This window comes from Prinia subflava, chromosome 11 (genome assembly GCF_021018805.1).
Source record: "Prinia subflava isolate CZ2003 ecotype Zambia chromosome 11, Cam_Psub_1.2, whole genome shotgun sequence".
Classification (NCBI taxonomy): Eukaryota; Metazoa; Chordata; class Aves; order Passeriformes; family Cisticolidae; genus Prinia; species Prinia subflava.
Window position 1 is genome coordinate 1,280,769 of NC_086257.1, and position 19,973 is coordinate 1,300,741.

At 40.2% G+C, this 19,973-nt stretch overlaps 1 protein-coding gene across 1 annotated transcript in view; it reads left to right on the forward strand.

Moving 5' to 3' along the window:
• The window catches only part of CAB39 (calcium binding protein 39), a 42,192-nt gene that overhangs the window by 12,377 nt on the left and 9,842 nt on the right, over window positions 1-19,973 (forward strand). Inside the window, exons 2-3 of the mRNA XM_063408154.1 lie at window positions 8,954-9,110; window positions 16,579-16,743. Coding sequence (XP_063264224.1) covers window positions 8,997-9,110; window positions 16,579-16,743 — 279 coding nt within the window. The 5' untranslated portion in view covers window positions 8,954-8,996. The remainder of the gene's footprint in view (window positions 1-8,953; window positions 9,111-16,578; window positions 16,744-19,973) is intronic.

Here is a 19,973-nt window from a genome sequence, read left to right on the forward strand (position 1 = left end):
TAAATTAGATAAAGAACTATGTTGTGTTGAACTTTCATAAACTTAGTTTGAGCATTAGAAGTTCCTAGCAGGCCACAGAATATTTACAAAGAAAGTAAAGAAATGAAAAAAATATTGTTGAATTTCTTTGAAGTTAGTTTTAAAAGTTATACACTTCTTACTGAAATTGTATTTGGGTAAGTACTTCATTAATTTTGATTTTTTTCTCCTAGCTTTGTTATTTGTGCTATTAGCGAATGGCTTTACTGAGAATAGGGTTTTGTTTGAGAGAATATTCTCTAAAGAAAATTGTGCCTCAGAGGACTGTGGCTGGAGCAGTCCCAGACCCATTCTTGCAATTGTTCTCAACTTCTGCTGAAAACAAAACGCCCTGAAAGCACACATGCACTTGTGCTGGCATTTGGGATTCTCATCCTCGTTCCTTACGTAACCAACTCGTGTGTAAAGTGATGTTTTCCCCTGTCCATTGCACCGACCTTCTGGTTCAGGCTCAGTGCTGATGTTGTGGTGCTGGTGGAGTTTCCTGTCCTTCACCTGGGTGGTTTCTCACACTCAGCTGATTTGAGTTATTTGAACGTGTGAACTCTAGGTCGTATTTCACAATGTGAAATAAATCAGAAATGAAACTGCAGTGTCCTTCTGCCTCCACTTTTGCCACTACTTCACTCTCAAAATTGACCCTTAGATGTGTATTAGAAAATCTGCTTCAAAGAGAACCTCTGGAAAGGAATGGGAATAACACTTGCAGAGGACTAGAGATAGTTACAAAGGAGACACTTGCTTTGCATTTTTGCTGCCAAGGGTGGGTAGAATGGCACGTACAGAATTGCAGCATTTTTTTGTCATGTAACAAATATTCTGGGGCTTGTGATGATGCAGTACAGGCAACTGAGCCAACAGGGGATTGACTGTAATACCAGGTTAGGAGAAAACTGCTTCAGCTTCTACCTGGGCAGAAGTGGGTATGCTGTCTGACAACTTTTCTTGAAGCTTCAGGTAAGTTCTTTGGGTTTTTGTGCACGGTGTGCTAGAGATAGTAGTTGTTTTTTGTGATGAAATGTAGGACTATAATTGTTTTTATTAATTTTAAACATACTTCCCAAGGAATGGGTGAGGCATTCACATGCCTGTCTGTATACCATACTGCAGTATAGCAGTAAGGTTTGTGGGGAAGTGGATGGGTGGGGTGACTCCAAACAGCACACCAGGGAAAGAAGCTGAGTCATAAGATTTCCTTCAACATGGAGACAGCCTGGGATCTCACATTCTAAGCTTTACTATTAACAAGCTTTTCTGCTTATGTTGGATCTCTGAAGCCCCTTAAAAGCAGCAGTACTATTTGAAATCAGTTTTTATTTAATGTTTCTGTAGCTGTGTGTTAAACTGCAGTTTCTATAATGATGTACAAGTCCCAGGGGATAATGCAGATTGAGGGGGCTGCAGTGAGCTCGTGGAGCCCAGTGGCAGTAGCTGCCCTTTTCTTTGTCCAGCGTGGGGCAGGTGTCTGCTGGAGAAGGAGGCTCTTGAAGAGGCAGAAGGCTCAGTAAATTAATTGAATGGCAAGAGAGAAGCCTGCTTAATGAAGGGAATCAGATGGCATTTGGTGCTAAAGAAACAAGCAGGGCTATGAACTACCACGATTTTAATTGTTTGGAAATTTTCAGAAAGTAAAAAGCTGTGTCACAGTATTCATTTCATTTTTATGTAGAAATGTATTTTCCAATCTTACCCTTTTTTTCTGAATTTATTGAATTATTTTTTTTGTTCGTTTCACTGTTCTTCTGTGTTACAGAAGGGAATTTTTTTTCTTAATGATTTTCATTTTTCCCTGAATTAAGTTGCCATTTTTAAAGAGGGAAGTTTTTTAAAATCTTTAAGTGGGTCACACCACAAATAATTCTGTGATGCAGATTTATGAAACTGCTTTTGAATCACATTAAAGCTTTTGTGTGCTGCAGACTTGATAGAAGAAGTTAATAGTGAATTTTAAGAAATCTGGTGGTGTTCCATGCTGGGTGGGACATGCCAAGTATGAGAAGAACATGCCTGTCCTTCAAGAAAACTTGTATGTGTGAATTATATTCCTCACAAAATAATCACAACAGATCCAAACAGATCACTGTAATTATTTTATCCACATTTTAAACTTATGTTGAAAGAAATACTGAAAAGGTGTGTGGAAGTATTTAGAGGAGAGCAAAAATGCTTTAGACCTTGACTGTACTCCTAATTTTGCCAGTAATTATCATTTACAAGCACAGCCGTGCTCTGCTGTGGAAAGCCATGGCTACATGAGCAGTTCATGCTGGAGCCCTGAAATACATTGTGGCTCCTGCTCTTCATCAGTTTAATTTCCTTTGTGATAGGAAGGCTTTGTAGGTGAGCTTGTATTAATAAACTGTGCTACTTAGACACGTATTTTGAATGAGAGGCTGCTGTGTTTCAATTCATTAACATATCCAAAAGAAAAGAACTGCTTTGGTACAATACTGAAGCTCTGGAAAATCTTCTAATCTAGTGGGAAACCATATATCCAGAATGAGGATACTGAAAGGTGTAGTGGAACACAGCACATGAGAAATGTGCAAGAATGTTTGAATGAGGAGTGTGAGTACTCAGTTGAAATAACACACTGAAGGCAGTGTTGGGTGCTGCCCTCGGTCACTACACTTGTGCAATCAGAAGGGGTAAGGCCTTTCAGGAAGATGTGCTGCTTTCAGGAGGATCAGGAATTGGCAGTGACGAGCTGCAGCAATATTCCAGATGCTTCCCAGTGGCACCTGGCTGCTGTCCGGCCGTGCTGCTGCTGCACGTGTCTGGGACAAACCACACTCACACAAAGTACAGGCAGGAACCTCGTCTGCCTAAATACTCTGATAACTGCTGACATTTCATAAGCTTGTACAAGAGGGGTGAATATCTAATAAAGGTGCCGCTTCTGACTTTGAAGTACTCCATTTTTTTTCGTGGTTTTTTTTTTCCCAAGGAGCATGGTAGCTTGCATAAAAAGTGGTTCTTGGATCAAAGGCATGACTGTCAGTCTTCCTTTGGGGTGCTGGGCACTCTGAGAGTGAGACAGTGCTTTTAAATAATTTCACTCTCTGTTACTGGTTTTGTCATTGCAACCAGACTTAACAGTGGTGAATTCTAGCTGAGCTAACAGCCGCTGGTAGCAATTACACCTGAAGAAAGCTGATTTATGTTACTGTTTTCAATACTGGCTTAATGATCCCTGTTAATGTAAGAAGCATGCAGCAAAAGAGTGAGTTCTGAGGGAAATCTGGTCTATCAAGACTAACATGAGCTTGCTGCATTATATTTTTTAATAACAACATGCCCCTTTTTAGCAAGATGCAACATGTTGTCAGTAATAGGCTGATAAATTGTCAATTAAAAATCCACATGCAGTGAAGCCCCAACTGTTTATTGTAAACTAGGTGTTTTGCCTTCGTAGACACATCAGTTTAAGCACATTTGCTTAAGCCATTCTCCTATGTGTTATTAGCACTGTGGAAGGTAATTGACACATGATATGATTTGAGGATAGGCAGCTTCCCTCTGCCTGGAGGAGGAGAAGCTGATGTGCCCTTCCCTCCTGACTGCCTCAGCCCTCTCCCTCTCTTCCTTGGGCTGGCTCTGGCTCACAGCTCAGGGTGCCTTACTGGTTTGTCTTAAGAACCTTTAAGAATTTTTATTTTTATTGATTGTCTCTCACTTTTGGTGGCTTGTTTTCTGCCATTTTTGGTCGGTTCAGTCAGCATGCGGGCACATGGACAAATACCAGGCTTCTCAAAATAACTGATGGAAAGTGACCTTGTCCCCCAGCCCGCTGTTGATTTGGCCCCAACCTTACCATGAAGTGCTCTCCTGGCATGAATGGGAGCTGAGGGTGCTGATTGACAACTACTTGTTGCTCAGAGGAGTGGTTTTCTACATTCCCTACACTGCTCATTGTTTATTTTCCTTTTACATGTTAGTTTTCTGGTAGCTCGGTGACTGGCTCAGCTCGTGGATGGGTCAGCCTGCCCTGGCATAAACCGGGGGAAGGGGAGCAGAGGGGCAATGGGACCTCCCCATCAGCAGTGGCCAGCTCTGGGGTTGGCTCCTCTGTTGTGGGGAACCTTACTGGTAATTATTTGGCCTTCCTAAAATTATCTTGGTTTTGTTTGATCTGCAGCAGTTTTCTTCTTATGTGCACATTAAATGGATGTTACATGGGCTTTCTCACTAGGCTTGGATTTTTTTAGCATGTGCGGTTGCAGCCAGGAAATAGCTGAAGGGTTTTTATTGCCTCTTTTCCTCATTAGGAGCTTGCAAAAGGAGTCACCTTAAACTCTTGGTGTGTATAAACAAGGCAGCGAGATGCAGCTGAGGACTTAATATAGTGCAATTAAATGGTGAGGGCCATAATAGAATAAGGATTGAGTTTATTGCACCTGTTTGTTTCACAAAATTGGAAATGTAGGAGTTTTGTACGTTAGCATTTGTAAGTAGCATTTTGCATGGGAATAGGTGATGGTTTGCTCTCTGGAGCTGGAATACATGTGAATAATGATGCTTTATATTTATGGATTATACTTCTGCGCAGAGAAAAAAAGTTTAAACTTTGTTTTGGTAAATTCATGGTATGTTTAAAGTAGAAGGGCTTGAGTTTGCCTTTGTGTCCTTGCTTATGGTGCTAGGATGGCTTTCCATTCAATTTAATCCCTTTCCCTTCTTCCCTTTAAAAGTCTGTGCTGATGAGACTTTGGTGCCACAAATTCATTTGACTGTGGAGCAATTCTACACACGTTAGTGCAGTCAGGAGTGTAATTGTACCATTTCTTGTACCAATATTGTTCTGAAAATAATAGTGCAGGCATCTCACAGTAACAAAAAGTGCTTCCTACAACAGAAAAAAACACTTCTACTAGTAAGTAATCAGGTTTTAAACGGTGGTACACACTTCTGTTATAGAGGTAGTATATTTTCTGACCTTTCTAGTAAAAGTTCAGCTACATGACAGACCACAGTCCAGGCTAGTGTATCTATTCTTTAGAGAATTTAAATTAATTAAAGGAAAGGAATTTGTTTATCATGCTTCTGTATTTGTTCCTGTGGCTTTCTTTTTTCTGCAGGAGGGTTGTCCTCACAGAGAAATGCTGGGGTTTTTTTTAACTCAGCAGACACTTTAAAATGTTATATATGGAATGCATTAAATTGGACATTATTGATTGTGTGGTCAATCCAGTGAATAAAAAATACAAAGCCTTATAGATGAAGCAAACTGCATGGATGCCTGGTGCATTGACAGAGCTGGAAGTTATATACTATCTGAAACAGTGGGGTGCTGTCTCTGGTTATCACAAAAGCCCCAATGTGCCTGAGTGTGTCAGTGGAACTTCAGTCTCTGGGTTGCTTGGCCGTGTGCCATGGTGTTGTTTGATGGTCCATTGCGATTGATAACATCACTTCACATTTCTAATTGTGGCTTTGACCCCTATGCTTTCAGGACATTAAATTTTGTTACCTTTGGCTTGCTTGAATACTGGTGAAATAAAGTACATGCCTGAGAAAGCCTGAAGTTAGTATAATATTGTCCATGGTCTCTTTTAACAAATGGACGATCTTCCTCTGGGAAAGGAAGATAAAGCAAAGCAGCCCAGCAGAGCACAGAGCTGTCCATGTACTCATTGCAGTTTAACTCTTCAGGAATCCTATGGTCCTTTGTTTAGCCACAATCAACGTTTTATCCTGGATTTGCAAGGCAGCCAGGTGCTAGTATTGTGAATCAGTTATCATTTGACATGATGTAAGGCCTATTCTTATTTACAGAAAATGTCATTTGATGTTGTTCCCTTTTTTTCTTGTGTTGCAGATGTGGGTGGTGGCAGCTCTTTCCGATCCCACACAGATGTTGTCATTGTCTATTGTGCACAGAGTGGTGCTGGGGGTAGTTTTGCTGGGCTGAGAAAGGAACAGCCTGTCTATGTTCTCCTGCATGAAGTACGGCTTTGAGAGACAAAGCGCTGCTCCTGCTTTTTTTTTTTTTTTTTTTGCAGGATGTGGCACAGGTTTTTCAGGAACAGAATTTTGCTTCAGGATTTGTGAGATCTTCAGTCTTGAGGCCCTAGATGATGTTCCCAGCAGTGCCATTGCATTCCTTCCAGTACTAAAATTGAAATGGCATAAGCAGTGTATTTTATATAATAAAAAAAAATACCTTGAAGCAAAATGTCACCTTCAGTAATCAAGGATGTAGATTTCCTTCTTAGTCGTTTCTGATTTTTCTAAATTGCTTATGAGAGGTTCATACAGGAACTTACCTGGACTGGGGGAAAATGTTTAGTGTAAATGTTAGTGAGCTGTTCTTAAATGATTGTTTTCTACTAGATATGCTAGTACATAGAGTGAAGCTTGTGTATGACTTGAGTATGCATGTATGTGTGTCTGATTTACACAGAACCTGGAAGGTTTCAGGAATAAATCAAAGCTATGGACTATTGTTAATTTAAAGAAAAAAATTAGGCAGTGTCTAGAGGCAGATCAAGTTTTGCAAACCTAGGCCTTGGGCACACATGAGGACAGTTGTTTATCAATATCCTGTATTTCCATAGGTTCTGTGTTGTCAATGTAGTCATTTAGACTTTAGGACTAGCATAGTTCTGATCCAGAAAATGAGTGTGCAGAGCTGTTTTCCCTGGTTTGATTTCTTTTCTTTGTATATTGCTGTCATACCAGATTTTAGGGTTTTGTTCTCTCAGCTGTTTTGATTCCTAGTGGATTTGCTTCTGTTTTAATGCACAATCCAAGGAATTAAGACTGGCAATTTCTCAAGCCAGTCCTTCTCTGTTACATGGGTATAGCCATCTTCCAGAATGAATAGGCAGAGTAGTTGTTAAACACTATTGTTATCAGTGATGATATGCAAACATGAAAGAGTCCAGATTTGTTTTCAGGGCCCGTCTTAATTTGGCAGAAGTAATAATCAAAGGGAGAGATAAAGAAAACATTTAAAATGTTGCTGCGATGCTTGAGGTGTGTCATTTATGTTGTGTGGAAATTGTGCTTGTTTTCACTTTGTATCTTTCTAGGAAAAAAATCCTGTGTGAAAATATCGTAATTTTCCTTAAATATTATTTTAAATGCCATTGTATTTTCATTAAATAACAATCAGTAGTGGTCCTTTTCTTAGCTGTAGGTGTCTGTTCCACTAGATGTGATAAAGTTTGAGGCATAAAATCTCTTGTCAAAGGCATGACCTGTGGGCACTTTTTGATCTCTTTTTGTCTCCTGCATTTGTAATTTCAGTGTTACAGCCCCTTCTTTGTGCCGATTGTGAATGAGAGATTACTATAATGACACATACTACAAAATAAATGCAACAGAAAGTCCTTGTGATCTGTTAAAGAATGGAAATGGCTGGTGGAAGGTCTTGTTTCAACCTTCCTGCTGATACTTTTATCTGGAAGCAAGCTAATTAAAAACTACCTACTTTATGCTTTGTTAAGTCAGTTGCAGGCACGGAACAGTGAACATACGATCTCTGTAACTGCTTACCTGAAATCTCTGTTTATGGAAATTTACTTGGCTAAAGATCCAAGTTCTTCTGTTCTTACCCTTTAAATTGTTGCCCTTGGGCCAGCCAAGCTTACTTGTTTTAAAAATAACTCAAAAATAGCATTACATTGGGATTTTTCATCCCTGATCAAAGCTGTTGAATAAGATCGGGAGTAATGTTGTGGATTTCCTGATGGATGAGCTGGTATTTTAATCAAGGAGCAAAGTGCAACGTGTTAGGTAAGAAACTTCAACATGTATGGGTTAGAGTTGACTTGTTACTCACTACACAGACACTGCAGGGAGATAGAAATTCAACTTTCAGGGTAATAAACCCTTCTTTGGGATGACAGTGCAGGCTCTGCTCTGCCGGTGTCAGTTGTCTTTTGTGTCGAGCAGAAGTAGCATTGTCAGCATTTTTAATGGAGGATTTCCTGTTCTTTTCTGTCTAGATTACACTTGTAGAAGTATGCTTTGTGGAATTCACTTGTAAGAAGGTTTTATGGTTGTTTAAATGTGGGTGTATGTGTTTAGTAACAAAAGCTTCAGTACACTTATTTATTCCAGTAATACTTTTCTATTTTGTACACAGAAGAGCATATATATGTGTGTGTGTAAAAGTAAATACATGTAAATATACAGAAGAATAAATGTATTTGGATTCAAGAGCCAGATTTTTTTGGGGAAGGAAATTTTCTCTTGTAAGACATGTTGTATCTTTTCAAGAAAGATACACATCAGGTGTTGGTTTTAATGTTTTCAAGTGCTGCATGTATGTGCATGTATGACTAGGTGTCAAATTTTGTTTCCCATAAAACGTGTGAGGGTGAGACTGTATTTCAGTATTATTATAGATAGGAAAATGCCAGGACATGCCAGATGTCTTGACAGGAAGAGGTTGCTGTCTGTAGCCTTGCCTGTTTTGTGTTTGTAGGTGCAGACTTTGGGGTCTGCTTTGCATTTGCAGATTTATTATGGAATGAGTCTGGGTAAAAACATGTACCTGGGCAGTCATTGCAGAGCCCTGAGACACGAGGAGCTGTGTGTCTAACACCTCATGGGAGAAGGCATTTTGCTTGACAGCATTAATTGGAATAATTGATCCTTCTAGGTCTTTCCCATTATGGGAGATGCATGCAATATGTGGCTTCAGATATAATTAATGTACTCTTTAATTTGCTCCTGAAGCACAAGATGATGATCTTAATGTGAGTTCTTTGATTGTGTATCTTGTGTTTTAAAAGAAATAGAAATACAAGATTGTAATTCTGTCACAACAAGCTCTAGTTCACCTGTCAAGGGTCATTATTCCATGTGTGAATACCTTTGCTATTCTCTCTTGATCTTTGTGTGTATTGTTATACAGAGCTCAAGTTTCTATTTTTGATGTACTTTCTTTCTCCTCCTTTTCCAGGTGAAGCAGGAGCCGTAGAAGGAAGATCTTGTGGTTTGCAATCATGCCATTCCCCTTTGGCAAGTCGCACAAGTCTCCTGCAGACATAGTGAAAAACCTGAAGGAGAGCATGGCAGTTCTAGAAAAACAAGACATCTCTGACAAAAAGGCAGAAAAGGTACAGTTGGGATGTTGTAGTTGCTAAACTGTTAAGGAGTTGCTAAAGTTGCTAAACTGCTATCTGGAAAGGGGGAATTTACAGCTGCTGAAGTGGAGTCCATTAGGAATTATTTTGGTGGTTTATACTCTGATAAAGGGTAACTTATGTACCTTTGAACCAGGTGCGTGTCCTGCTTGGTTAGCTTACGCCACTGGCAGCTGATAATGATATTTTAAATGATTTAGAACTGTAGGACGTTGCATTCTTTTAATAAGCAGCTCACAGGTGTGCAGTGTTCTGGTGCTTGTGACCACCACAGTGCCTTCACTACTGCACAGGTAGTTCTGTATCTGCTTGTCCATGCAAATCTTTACAGAGCAGAGTGTCTCTTACTGAAGCTGAAGAACTTTGTGTCTTCATGGATAGAGAGTATATTTTGAGTTTCCTGCCTCTTCAGGCCACAGTAAGATGTGAGAAGTTCCTGTGCTAGTGCAGTTTCCTTTAGATGGATGTCTTGCTACTTCAGGTTCTGTACCTGTCCAAAGTCATTTACTTTTCAGCTGCACTCTTGATTTTTACAGCTTTACAGGAACTGACCTCAAAGTTCAGCCTGTGTGCAGCTGCATCCTACCTAGTGAATTGTGTGGCAGAGGTTTGGATGAGCACCCTCCCTGGAGCGTCTCCCAGCATTATTTAACTATTATGTGCCAGTCTTGGCATCCACACAGTCCCGTATAAGAGTTAGTTACAATCTTTTCATGTTCACCTATATTTTCAAGCAGAGTGTGGCCAGCTCCTCTACATTCAGTTTTACCTAGATTTGGCACTGCTGCTTCTGAGGGTCTTAATTAAATTGCCATCCTAGTTCTGATATTCTTTAATAATTAGCATCTTCTACCTCTTTGCCACCATGTGGTATGTTCCAGGTATCTTGCAGTGTAGTTTCTTCTGATGCGTTTCTTCTCCTATTGGAGAGAAAAATCTTACATTCTGTTATGCAGGCTTGTTTGAAGGCTGGAAGGATTTTCATTTGCTGCTGCTTTTCTTCTTTCTCTAAAGGAGCCTTCCATCAGGAGAGGAGGGATAGGTGCATTCTGAAGAGTCTCTGAGGAGACTTGGCACTGCCTCCTTCATCTTGGCATCATTGTTAGTACCTGGAGATGTGGTCTGGTCTTAAAATCTGTGCTCTTTTGTGCCCTGTCTTTTTGCTCAGACCCCTAATAGCAGCAGAGCAGCTCATCCCATTGTGTATAGCTGTGTACTGCAGCCCATGCCTGTGTTCCTGATGCCATAGCTGAGGGTTGGTGTGTACCATTCCTCCTTGCTGGCCTGTAGTCCCACACCTCCATCTTTTCAAAGACCTCATTTATGTGAGGCTGCTGCTCTGACAAGAAGTAATATGCTGAGCCTGTAGAGTGGTTTTTCTTGTGTCATACAGAAGGTAACACATTGTGCTTGCAGAACAAAGACAGCCCGCATTCACTAGGTTAAGTGTGAGGAGGGCTAAATCCTGACATCCAGGGGAATGAGCCTGGGTGTGGTAGTGCTGTTCCCTGTCATCTCTGCTAATCACAAAGGAGCTGATGAATCTGAACACTCACACCACCAGTGTCCACATCTCCATGCAGAGATTCATCAGGAAGTATTTGTTTCCTTGGCAAGCCAAGACTTCAGGAAGGCAACTCTGGTTGTGACTGTTCAGCTCAAATGGTTTGCTGGTTTGATAGAGAAAGTTCTTCAGTATCTTATGGACCAGTCATCAGATCTTTGAGGGCACAGCTCTGAGTAGACAGCCTGAATTTGTGCCCTCTTCCTGTCCAAGTCTGTAGAAATGACTGAGGTGAATTTGGAGTTGAGACAGGGGTCTGAGCAGTAGCCTTTATTAGGAATGAACTAACATTTCTTCATGCCCATATCTCAGTATTTAGGCGTCTTTTTCTCTTTCATTATCCTTTTTATTATGATGATCCTTTCTGCAGTGTAACTTTTCAGACTCCTTTGGAGAAGAATTCTGTGCTGGTGGCAGGGTGGGTTCTGTGGCTAGTAGTGGAACAGAAATAGAAAAACTCACTCTATATGAAGCACAAAAATTGCTGCTAAACAGGGAGAGGGATGCAAAAATCTCTCTTGTTTTTATGACTTCATTTTATTAGTGACTAGACATGTATAAAATATGGCTTGTCCCAGTAATTTTGGTATTGTTGCTGTTTAATCTCGGGGTATGCTTTTGTCACCTGTCACATATCAACAGTGTCATTTCCGTGCTGGGTCAGCATGCTGAATACTCAGTATTGGTTATAAAAGTACCTGTTTGGGTTAATTACCTACTTTTCTTACACTGTTTTGTTTCTTATAATACTGAGTTTGCTACTACATGGAGAGTGCTCTTTAACAACTTGTTGCACAATTGGAAATACAGATTTATAAGAAAGGCAAATAATCTTCCCTGGAAGTTATAAGTGTAATTATGTTTGAACAGAATTCCTAATTTTTTTCATGGCTTAGGCTGAAATTTAAACCTAGTAGTGTTTTGTCAGCAGAAACAAAAAAATCAAAGGAGGTAATAAAGATTTTTAACTCTTGGACGGCGTGTGTTCCTGTCCATTCTTTATAATCAAAATGGAAGATATTCTTCAAAGTAAACCAATAGTAATGTCTTGTTCAATTACAAAACATTTTGCCCTGTAATACTGGAAAATCTGTTTTATAACCAAAAATGTGAACTTCAGGTGTATCCTAGTTACATGTTAATCTACCTTTTGAGCTCTATGAAGACTGGAGAAAAATTAACCAGGTAGTTCTGCAGGTCATTTGCAATGTCCTTTGAGCGTGTGGTGCTGGTTCAGGAGCTGGGCTGGGGAGCTGGGCTGTGCCTCGCTGCTCCTGTCCCCATGGTGTGCCACAGCTCTGGTGCTTGCTGGCTGCAATGCTGTGCTTAGCACAGAGGTTGTGCCTTGCTGTCTGCCAGTGTTTTGGAAGGGAAAGGAGATTGTCAAGTGCTTTATAACTGAAATGTGTTCATCATTTGTGCTGTTTGTTCTCCACTGCTTGTGCTCTCTCAGAAGGGGGGGCTAAAGGGAAGGGAGCCTCCTGTCCTATGAGCAGGACCTACCCTTGATCTAGTCCATTAGTTACTCTTTATTCACATCTCTTCCTTCTCTTTGGCCGAAGCCAGCATTTTTTTCATACTCCAGTTCCCTCGGTGTGTGGCACACATTTACTGTTGCGCGGGTAAATATTTACTCATATAATCAAGTTGTTCTTTGCTACCCTCTGACCTTGGGCTAACCCGGTCTGGGCTGCAGGGTGGTTGCTGAAGCCCTGTTGTTTTCCAGGCAGGTTGGCCCCTGCAGGCATGGCTGGCCTCTCTCCTTTACATCAGGCTCTGTGTGATGGCAGTGCTGGGCTGCACCGGGAGCTGCTGGGCTCAGCTGTCCCAGGGGTGCTGTGCTGTGTTGCCACGGGTCACATTTCATTCAGGGAGTTAATGCTGTCATTCATAAAGCAGTAAAATCTTAGATTTGTTACGCATGTGTGTACAATTAATCTGTGGCTGAAAGAAGGCTAAAGGTTAAGTAATCTGCCTGGCCTCCAGTTATTCAAGGGGTAAAGATGGGGCTTCTTCGGGACGTAGCAGGTGAGAGGACATGCTTCTGTTCTAATTGAACTCAGCTCTTCTGTGCCGTCTCCATCCTAAATGTTGACTGGAAAATCATACAATCATTTTTGGCCTTTAAGTGTACTTCTGCACTGATGTAGTTACTGACACATTTATGGAATTGTGTATTTTTGTAAGCATTTTGAAATCTGGCCAATTTAAATAGTTATTAAAATGATGCTTTTTCCTTGTGAAAGGTACTGCTCTAGATTAGTAGAATTATTCACCCAGTACAGGCTCAAAGCTGTATCTGGTTTATCTTTTTGATGGATGTTTTCATTAACAGTGCAGTATCTGTAGCTGTATTATCCATGTATAGAGAACCCCCAGCCACTGGGCTTCCATAGGCCTGGAGACTGCCAAGCTCACTGGAAGTATTTCAGGACTGGCCATGTGTTCTTTTATCTTTTTCTACTGTTCATAAACCCCAAATAATCCAGCTGTACAACTCTAGATTGAGTATTTGGGGTTTGCACGGCCTACCATTTAAGGAAATACTACATTTTAAGGTATTTCACTGATCTTTCCAGAGACTGGAACAAACCATAGCTATAAAGACGTGCAGCTATTCTGGTGTAACAATTATATGTGTGACTTCATGGTGTCTGCTTTTATTTTTAAATAGTATCTTCCTGTCCTTCATAAACATAGAGAAGTAAGTACTTCCTTTATTTTCCTTGCTTTACATTTAACTTCAATACTCTGGCTTTGTCCTCAGATGGTATTGATTTTCTGGCAACTTTGAATTTCAAATATGACTTGCCATGAAATTTGTCTCTAAAATTCAGGTTACTTCTTCTCAAGTGTTGAGAGCATATAAATACAGATGTTAATATTTTAAAAATATCATTTTTAACATATTAAATATATACTTAGAGATCATAAAATATAGAGACAGTATAGATATTCTGTATATATAAAATACACCCTGGTCATATATTGTACTGGGATATATTTTATGTATTTATACATATGGTATCTGATCGTTAGTTCTACTTTTGATCATGGGTTTTTGGATGAACTTCATTGTATATTTTGAGCTTTATCTCTAGAGATATTTTTCCCCTCTTAAAAGAAAGCAATGCATTAGGCAATTTAGATCTCAGTATCTTAGAAAATCTTGCAAGTAATGCTAGCCAACCTTGCCTTATCTTTCTTGATTTTACTTGGCTCTTCACACTGATATTTAACACAGCATTATATTTCTCAGCGTAACTATCTAAATTCCATTCTGCATCTGAAATGGCAAAAATAGGTCTGCACATCTTGTATTTGGAATATGTTTGAGAGCTGATGGAATATACAAGAGTAATGAGGTTCTAGAAATTTGTCAGAGTTTATTTCTAGTCCTTTTGATGTTGAATTTTACAGCAGAAGAGAAGAACTATAAGGATGTTATATCTTACGAAAGTATAGTGTGCATCGAAAGACATTGGTTACTGATACAACACTTCCAGAAAACCTTATACTTCTATTTCTAGAGCCAGAAAGGATAGCTGGAGTGATGCAGGGCAGACGCTTTGATGCTGCAGGTGGTCGGACACTGGTGTAGGCTGCCTGGAGAGGTGGTGGAGTGTCCATCCATGGAGCTTTGGGAGCTTGGCAGGACCGAGGGGGCCCTGCCTCGAGCAGTGGCTGCATCCTGCTGGCCTCCTGAGGTACCTTCCAGCCTAAGCTGTGCTGCTGCTTAGGGATGTGGTTTAGTGGCAGCCTTGAGCTTAAGGGTCTTTTCTAACCTCACTGATTCAGTGATTCTGTGTCTCTAACTACTGCTTCCCACTACAGCTTCATGCCATGCCAAGTTCCAGTGAAGGACATTCAGGTGGTCTTGGCAGTTGTGAAGAGCACTGAAGTCCTACTGTCTCTTACTGAAGTTCCCAAGCTGTATGTTCGTGTTGGGCTAGACAGCTTTTTGTTTTTTTAAAGCCCTCAGTGTTTGGAAACACGGCATTATATTCTGCCTGGTTTGCAAGCATTTCCATTACTGTTGTCTGTCTTGGGCTGGTGGTGAGAGAGAGCCCTCAAATGTGGTTATTCAAGTTTTTGGGGTTGGGAGGCTTGTTCTCTTTCCTGGGGTTTTGGTAGGACAAATTCTCCACTTGCATTCTTAATTGCAGGCATGCTGTCAATACTGCCATCATTTTAGCTGAACTAGGCAGTTACTCGAGCTGCCTTTCTTCCTCTTTCCTCTTGCTTTCTACATTAGTGTACAGGGCCAGGCTTGCTTCCTCTTCCCTTGGTAGCCACGCATCAGTGATATCTCTTGGTATTTCCATGTCTGACAGATGTTCCTGTTCTTCTCCTACGAAAGAGCTGTTTCCTCTGAGTTTCAGAGAACAATTGTGTGGTGTAATCTGCTCCAGTATGGTGAGCTGATGTTCCCATTTCGCGTCTTCAGGAGCTGGTGTGAATCAAAGTAGTCTTACTGAGCACCTGCTTCTTGCTGTCTTACTAACAGTGCACAGAAAATCCTTTGGAATTTTGATTGAGGAGGAGACAACTGGGACTAGGAACTGAAGTTAGCAGGAAGAGGGAGGCAGCAGGGAGTGGAAAGTTGTGGAGGAGCTAAAATTGATACAGAGCCTCCTTAAAGGTCATGGAATCCTTGCTTGCATACCTGGCGAAGCTGGAATGGCTTTAGCTTGAATAGCACATGGGTCATGCTGATCTTAAACCTCTCTGGATAAAAAGCACAAATGAGAAATCTTTTTACATACCCTTTATAAGACTGGCAATATCCAGAAAATGATAATTTTTTCACTTTATAAATTTTCCATGAGCCATCAATCATAAACACTTTGCATTAAAGTGTATGCATACTTTGTTGGCAGGTTCATCTAATTACTAAAAATCAGTGCACTTACAAACCATTCAGACTTTTCAGGCATGTGAAGAACCACTATAATTAAACCAGCTATTTATGATGATAATTTTCAGCATTTTGCCCCCAAGCTCAGTAAACCTATAATATTGGTCCAATACAACTATATTTTAGGATTCAGAAGTGGGTGTTGAGCAGTATTCTTGTTTTATATTTCTTTAGTTTTACTTGTGACATAACTGTGTTTCCACTGCCAAATGCTGGTCCAGCTCATCATGGCAACTTAGGAATTCCTCAAAAATGACAAGTCAGACCTGTCTGTCTTCTGTGAAGTGGACTTCAAGCAGGGAGAGATTTTAGATCTTTAACTGTGTCCTTTTGAGTGTATTTCTTTCTGGGTCTGTTGGAGAGATTGTTCTTGTGTGCTGAGATAACCTGAAAATTAAAGTTGGTTCTTCTGGAGGTTTTGTTGGTTAGAAAGACTTCACCCACAGTAACTGCAGTGGGAGCCTGGTATTTGGCAAACCTGATGTGTGCAAAATCTGCAGGAGAGATGCGCTTGGTCTCTCTGAGCAGTTCACTAGGCACAGGCATGAGGCTCCTGGTCATGTTTTCCAGTCTGACCCTGCACAGCTGTTTTACACAATGGAAATTTTGTCAGGTTCTTTTCATCCTATTGCTGTTCTTTAGGGGATTTTTGAATGGGAAGTTAAAAGGCAGTAAAAAGGAAGTGATTTTTACCTTTGGTACCTAAATTGTGTATGTCTTGCCTCTGGTTTTTATTGTTTATTTATTTTTGTTGTTTTATTTATTTCAATACCAGTCTCATAACAGTCTTATTTGCAGAAAGAATATCTATTGTGTTTTTTTTTTTTTTTTTACCAGATTGTAATTTCCTGATTATTTCCCCCCCATGGAGGTTTGCAGATGTTAAGAATAAAAGAGTGTGCAGTTAGAAAGACAAATGACATTGTGCTCTAACTCTATTGTTTCCCCATTTTCTTTAGGCGACGGAGGAGGTCTCAAAAAACCTTGTTGCCATGAAAGAAATCTTGTATGGCACAAATGAAAAAGAGCCCCAGACAGAAGCTGTGGCACAGCTTGCTCAGGAGCTGTACAACAGTGGTCTTCTTAGTACCCTAGTAGCTGACTTGCAGCTCATTGATTTTGAGGTAAGAAAGGAGGTTTGACATTTATGTTCTGCATGTTAAAATAAACACCTGAATTCCTGCCATGTTAATCAATGAAGATGTTTCAGTCTTCAGCTTTTATTTTGTGGTTATGACACATCCACTCGAAAGAGAACTCACTGTTCCAAACTGCATCTAAATTGAGCTATTATAGAATATGAAATCTATGGATTTTAAGCATATAAACAACACAAATTTGAAGTAGATGAACATCTGATCTGATGGTACAGTTCTGTTAAAATTATGGAATAATTCTGAATTGTTGTGTACACAGAAGGGTTAATCTCTTAATAGTAATCTGGTAGTGAACACAAACCTTAATATACAAGATGTATCTATCTGTTCATCTTGCTACATCAAATTACTAGGAAAAGTAATAAAATTATTCTTTATGAAGGAATTTAAATATATAATTTAAAGCTGTTAGTTTTCTTAAAAGTCCAGTATTTCTCTCTCTTTTTAGAAACAAGCGATGCAGTCTTTTTGCTTTTCCTCATCTTTTCTTCTGTTTACTAAAAAAAACAAACTCAAGTTTTTGTTGATATTTCAAAATAGCAATACTTACTTATATTTAAAGGTATCTCTCTGCAAGCCTCTGTAGCATTTGTCACCACATCACATGGAATAATTTACCTTCCCAGCACCATAGAGAAAAATCCTGTTCATTTGAGATGTTGCACCACAGTTGGATTTTTCTCTTTTCCCTGAGGTCTCACAAGACGCATGTGGTTGTCTAGGAAAGGAGCCAAACCCGTGTATCTCACTCCACAGCCTCGACCATAAAGATCATCTCACTTAAGATTGCTTAAAAATGGGATTGTTCATAAACAAGTTGCTCACAATACAAACACAACAGTTTAAAGTCCTATTGTAGTTTGACATTCCAAAAACAATGGCTTTCTTCCCTGTTCTTTCTTCTCTCCCCTCCACCCCACCCATAACGCCCTCTGATTGTGTTTAATTGTAATACAGTGGTATTTTTTCCCTACCCACACAAGTGTTTATACCATACATAAAACATTCAGGTTCTTAAATAAGCAAGGAAACCTGGGAATGCTGAAATGGGATGGCCTTTAATTGCTGAAGAAAGGAAATCATGAAACGTCATCTGGATTCTGCTGACCTCTAGATTGGTATCAGCCTGGTGTTTACTCAGCCAGTTATTAGCAAAGGAAACCTTCATTATCTCATGGTAATGAAGAATGATAACGATTTGCACAGGCTTGCTCTCATTAAGGAGAACTGTGCTTTTTATTCCAAGAGGACATGGGAAGGTTGTGAGCTGTTTCCTGCCTGTGGCTCTTCTGCTGCTTTGTTTCACGAGGATGTGATGGTTTCCCTTGGAGGGAGAACAAGTCGTTCACTGCTTTCTGGGCTGGACCACGGCTGCTTTTGTGGGTGGCAGCTGGCAGAGTGTCCAGCAATTGTTGTTACCTAGAATGAGTGTCCACACACCTGTGCTCCAGGTGTGCTCCAGCTTCCCAGCTGTTACAAAGCCAATCAAATATTGCCTGTGATATCTCAAATGTCTGTGTGGGTTTACTGCATTTGAAATTATTTTTCCATTACTGATGGAAATACATATTTGATTTTCTGGTCATTTTTAAACATGAAGAGTGGGTCTAGAATTTTTTCATTCTGGTTTCCCACCACAGCTGGAGGTTATTTAGTGACAAACTAAACTTTTTTTTCATTTCAGTCTCAATTCTGAAGAAAGTTTCCTTGTAGAACAGGAATAGACAGCTTATTAATAGACAAGGACTGTTCATTGTGACTCTTTAACTGTCTCAAGTATACTTGAATCTAAATTGCTATGGTAAAAACAACTCATAGAAAAGTAAGAAATAAAAACTAGAAAAACAACAAATTTGATGTTTTAATGACAAAAACTGAAATTGTCTAGCCCTTGCCTGGTGCCCAGGCCTGTTTAGTGTTGCCCTTCCCTGGAAGCTTGCTTTCCAATAGAGCAGTCACACACCCATCTCCTTACCAGTCTTAACACTTACCAGTTATCTGCTTGCTGGTTTGCACTGAAGGAGATGGTATCCCTGGTGAAACTGGGTTTTTTGTTCTGTTTTTGGGGTATTTCTTTAAATGAAGAATAAAAACAAAACAAACCTGCCTTTTGCCCAGGGGAGCTGAATCGTTCTGCTGAGAGTACGAACACAGTGTCCCTCTCACCTCTGTCATGACTGTTGGCTCAGGTCAGGGCCTGCTGGCTGTTGTGGGGCCATGAGGTCATTTGGCAGGGCACAGAAGAGTGACAAAACCTGGCTGTGGGGTTGCTGTGTGCCACGGGCAGCTCGGGGGTGGCATGAGAAGGAAAAGCTGTTCTTGCTGGGGACTCCGAGGCAAACGCCGTGACCAGCACAGCGCTGGCAGTGCCGGTGAATGGGAGTCGATGATTATATTATGTGGAGTTTGAGTAAAGCAATTCCTGCAAACACTGCTCTACTCATGTCAGAACAAAGAGTTCTGGTGTTGCTTTGGGCTGGCTTTCAATGGAATTGTAATTGAGAAAACAAGCGTTTACAAACAATCTCTTATATCCTGAAAACAACACTCCAGCAAAACTGTCCGTGGTAATTCACAAACATGCCATTTGTAAAACTCCAGTCCTCCTACGTTTTCATAAACATTTCATTTTTTTTCATGCAGTCTTTTTTACACTGATTAGAAAACAGAAAGAATTTTAAATAATTGATGTTGTTTTTTAAATTCTTGCTAGTTAAATATGCCCTGCATTTTATTCAAAAGCTTCCTGCTGTTACTCAGGAGATTTACAGCACAGCTAGAGCTTGTCAAGAAACATTATACACATCTAGGTTTGGTGTAGAAAATTCAGGGAACTTGTAGGTGGAGTTGCTTATCAGCAACTCCTTTATTTGTATGTCCAAGCTTAGTACAAGCTGGCCTGGTCTTTTTCTGGAATAGATCTGATAGCAGATAATCCTGAAGGTGTCTTTGTGCAGTCCAGAATGGACAGTTATTGCTGAAATCTGGCTTTTAAATGGTGCATGTGAATGACAGTGAAAAGTGCTTATGTTTATAATCAGCTTTTTGTTAGATGTCTGTACCAGTTTGTCATCTTCAGCTGTGGTCTGACAGAAGAAATAAACAGGAGATGTGTATTTATTCAACAAAGAGCATTTCCAGTTCCTTTTACACTGTCTGGTGCTATGCTTGTGCATTTTTTTGTGTATAATTTGTGC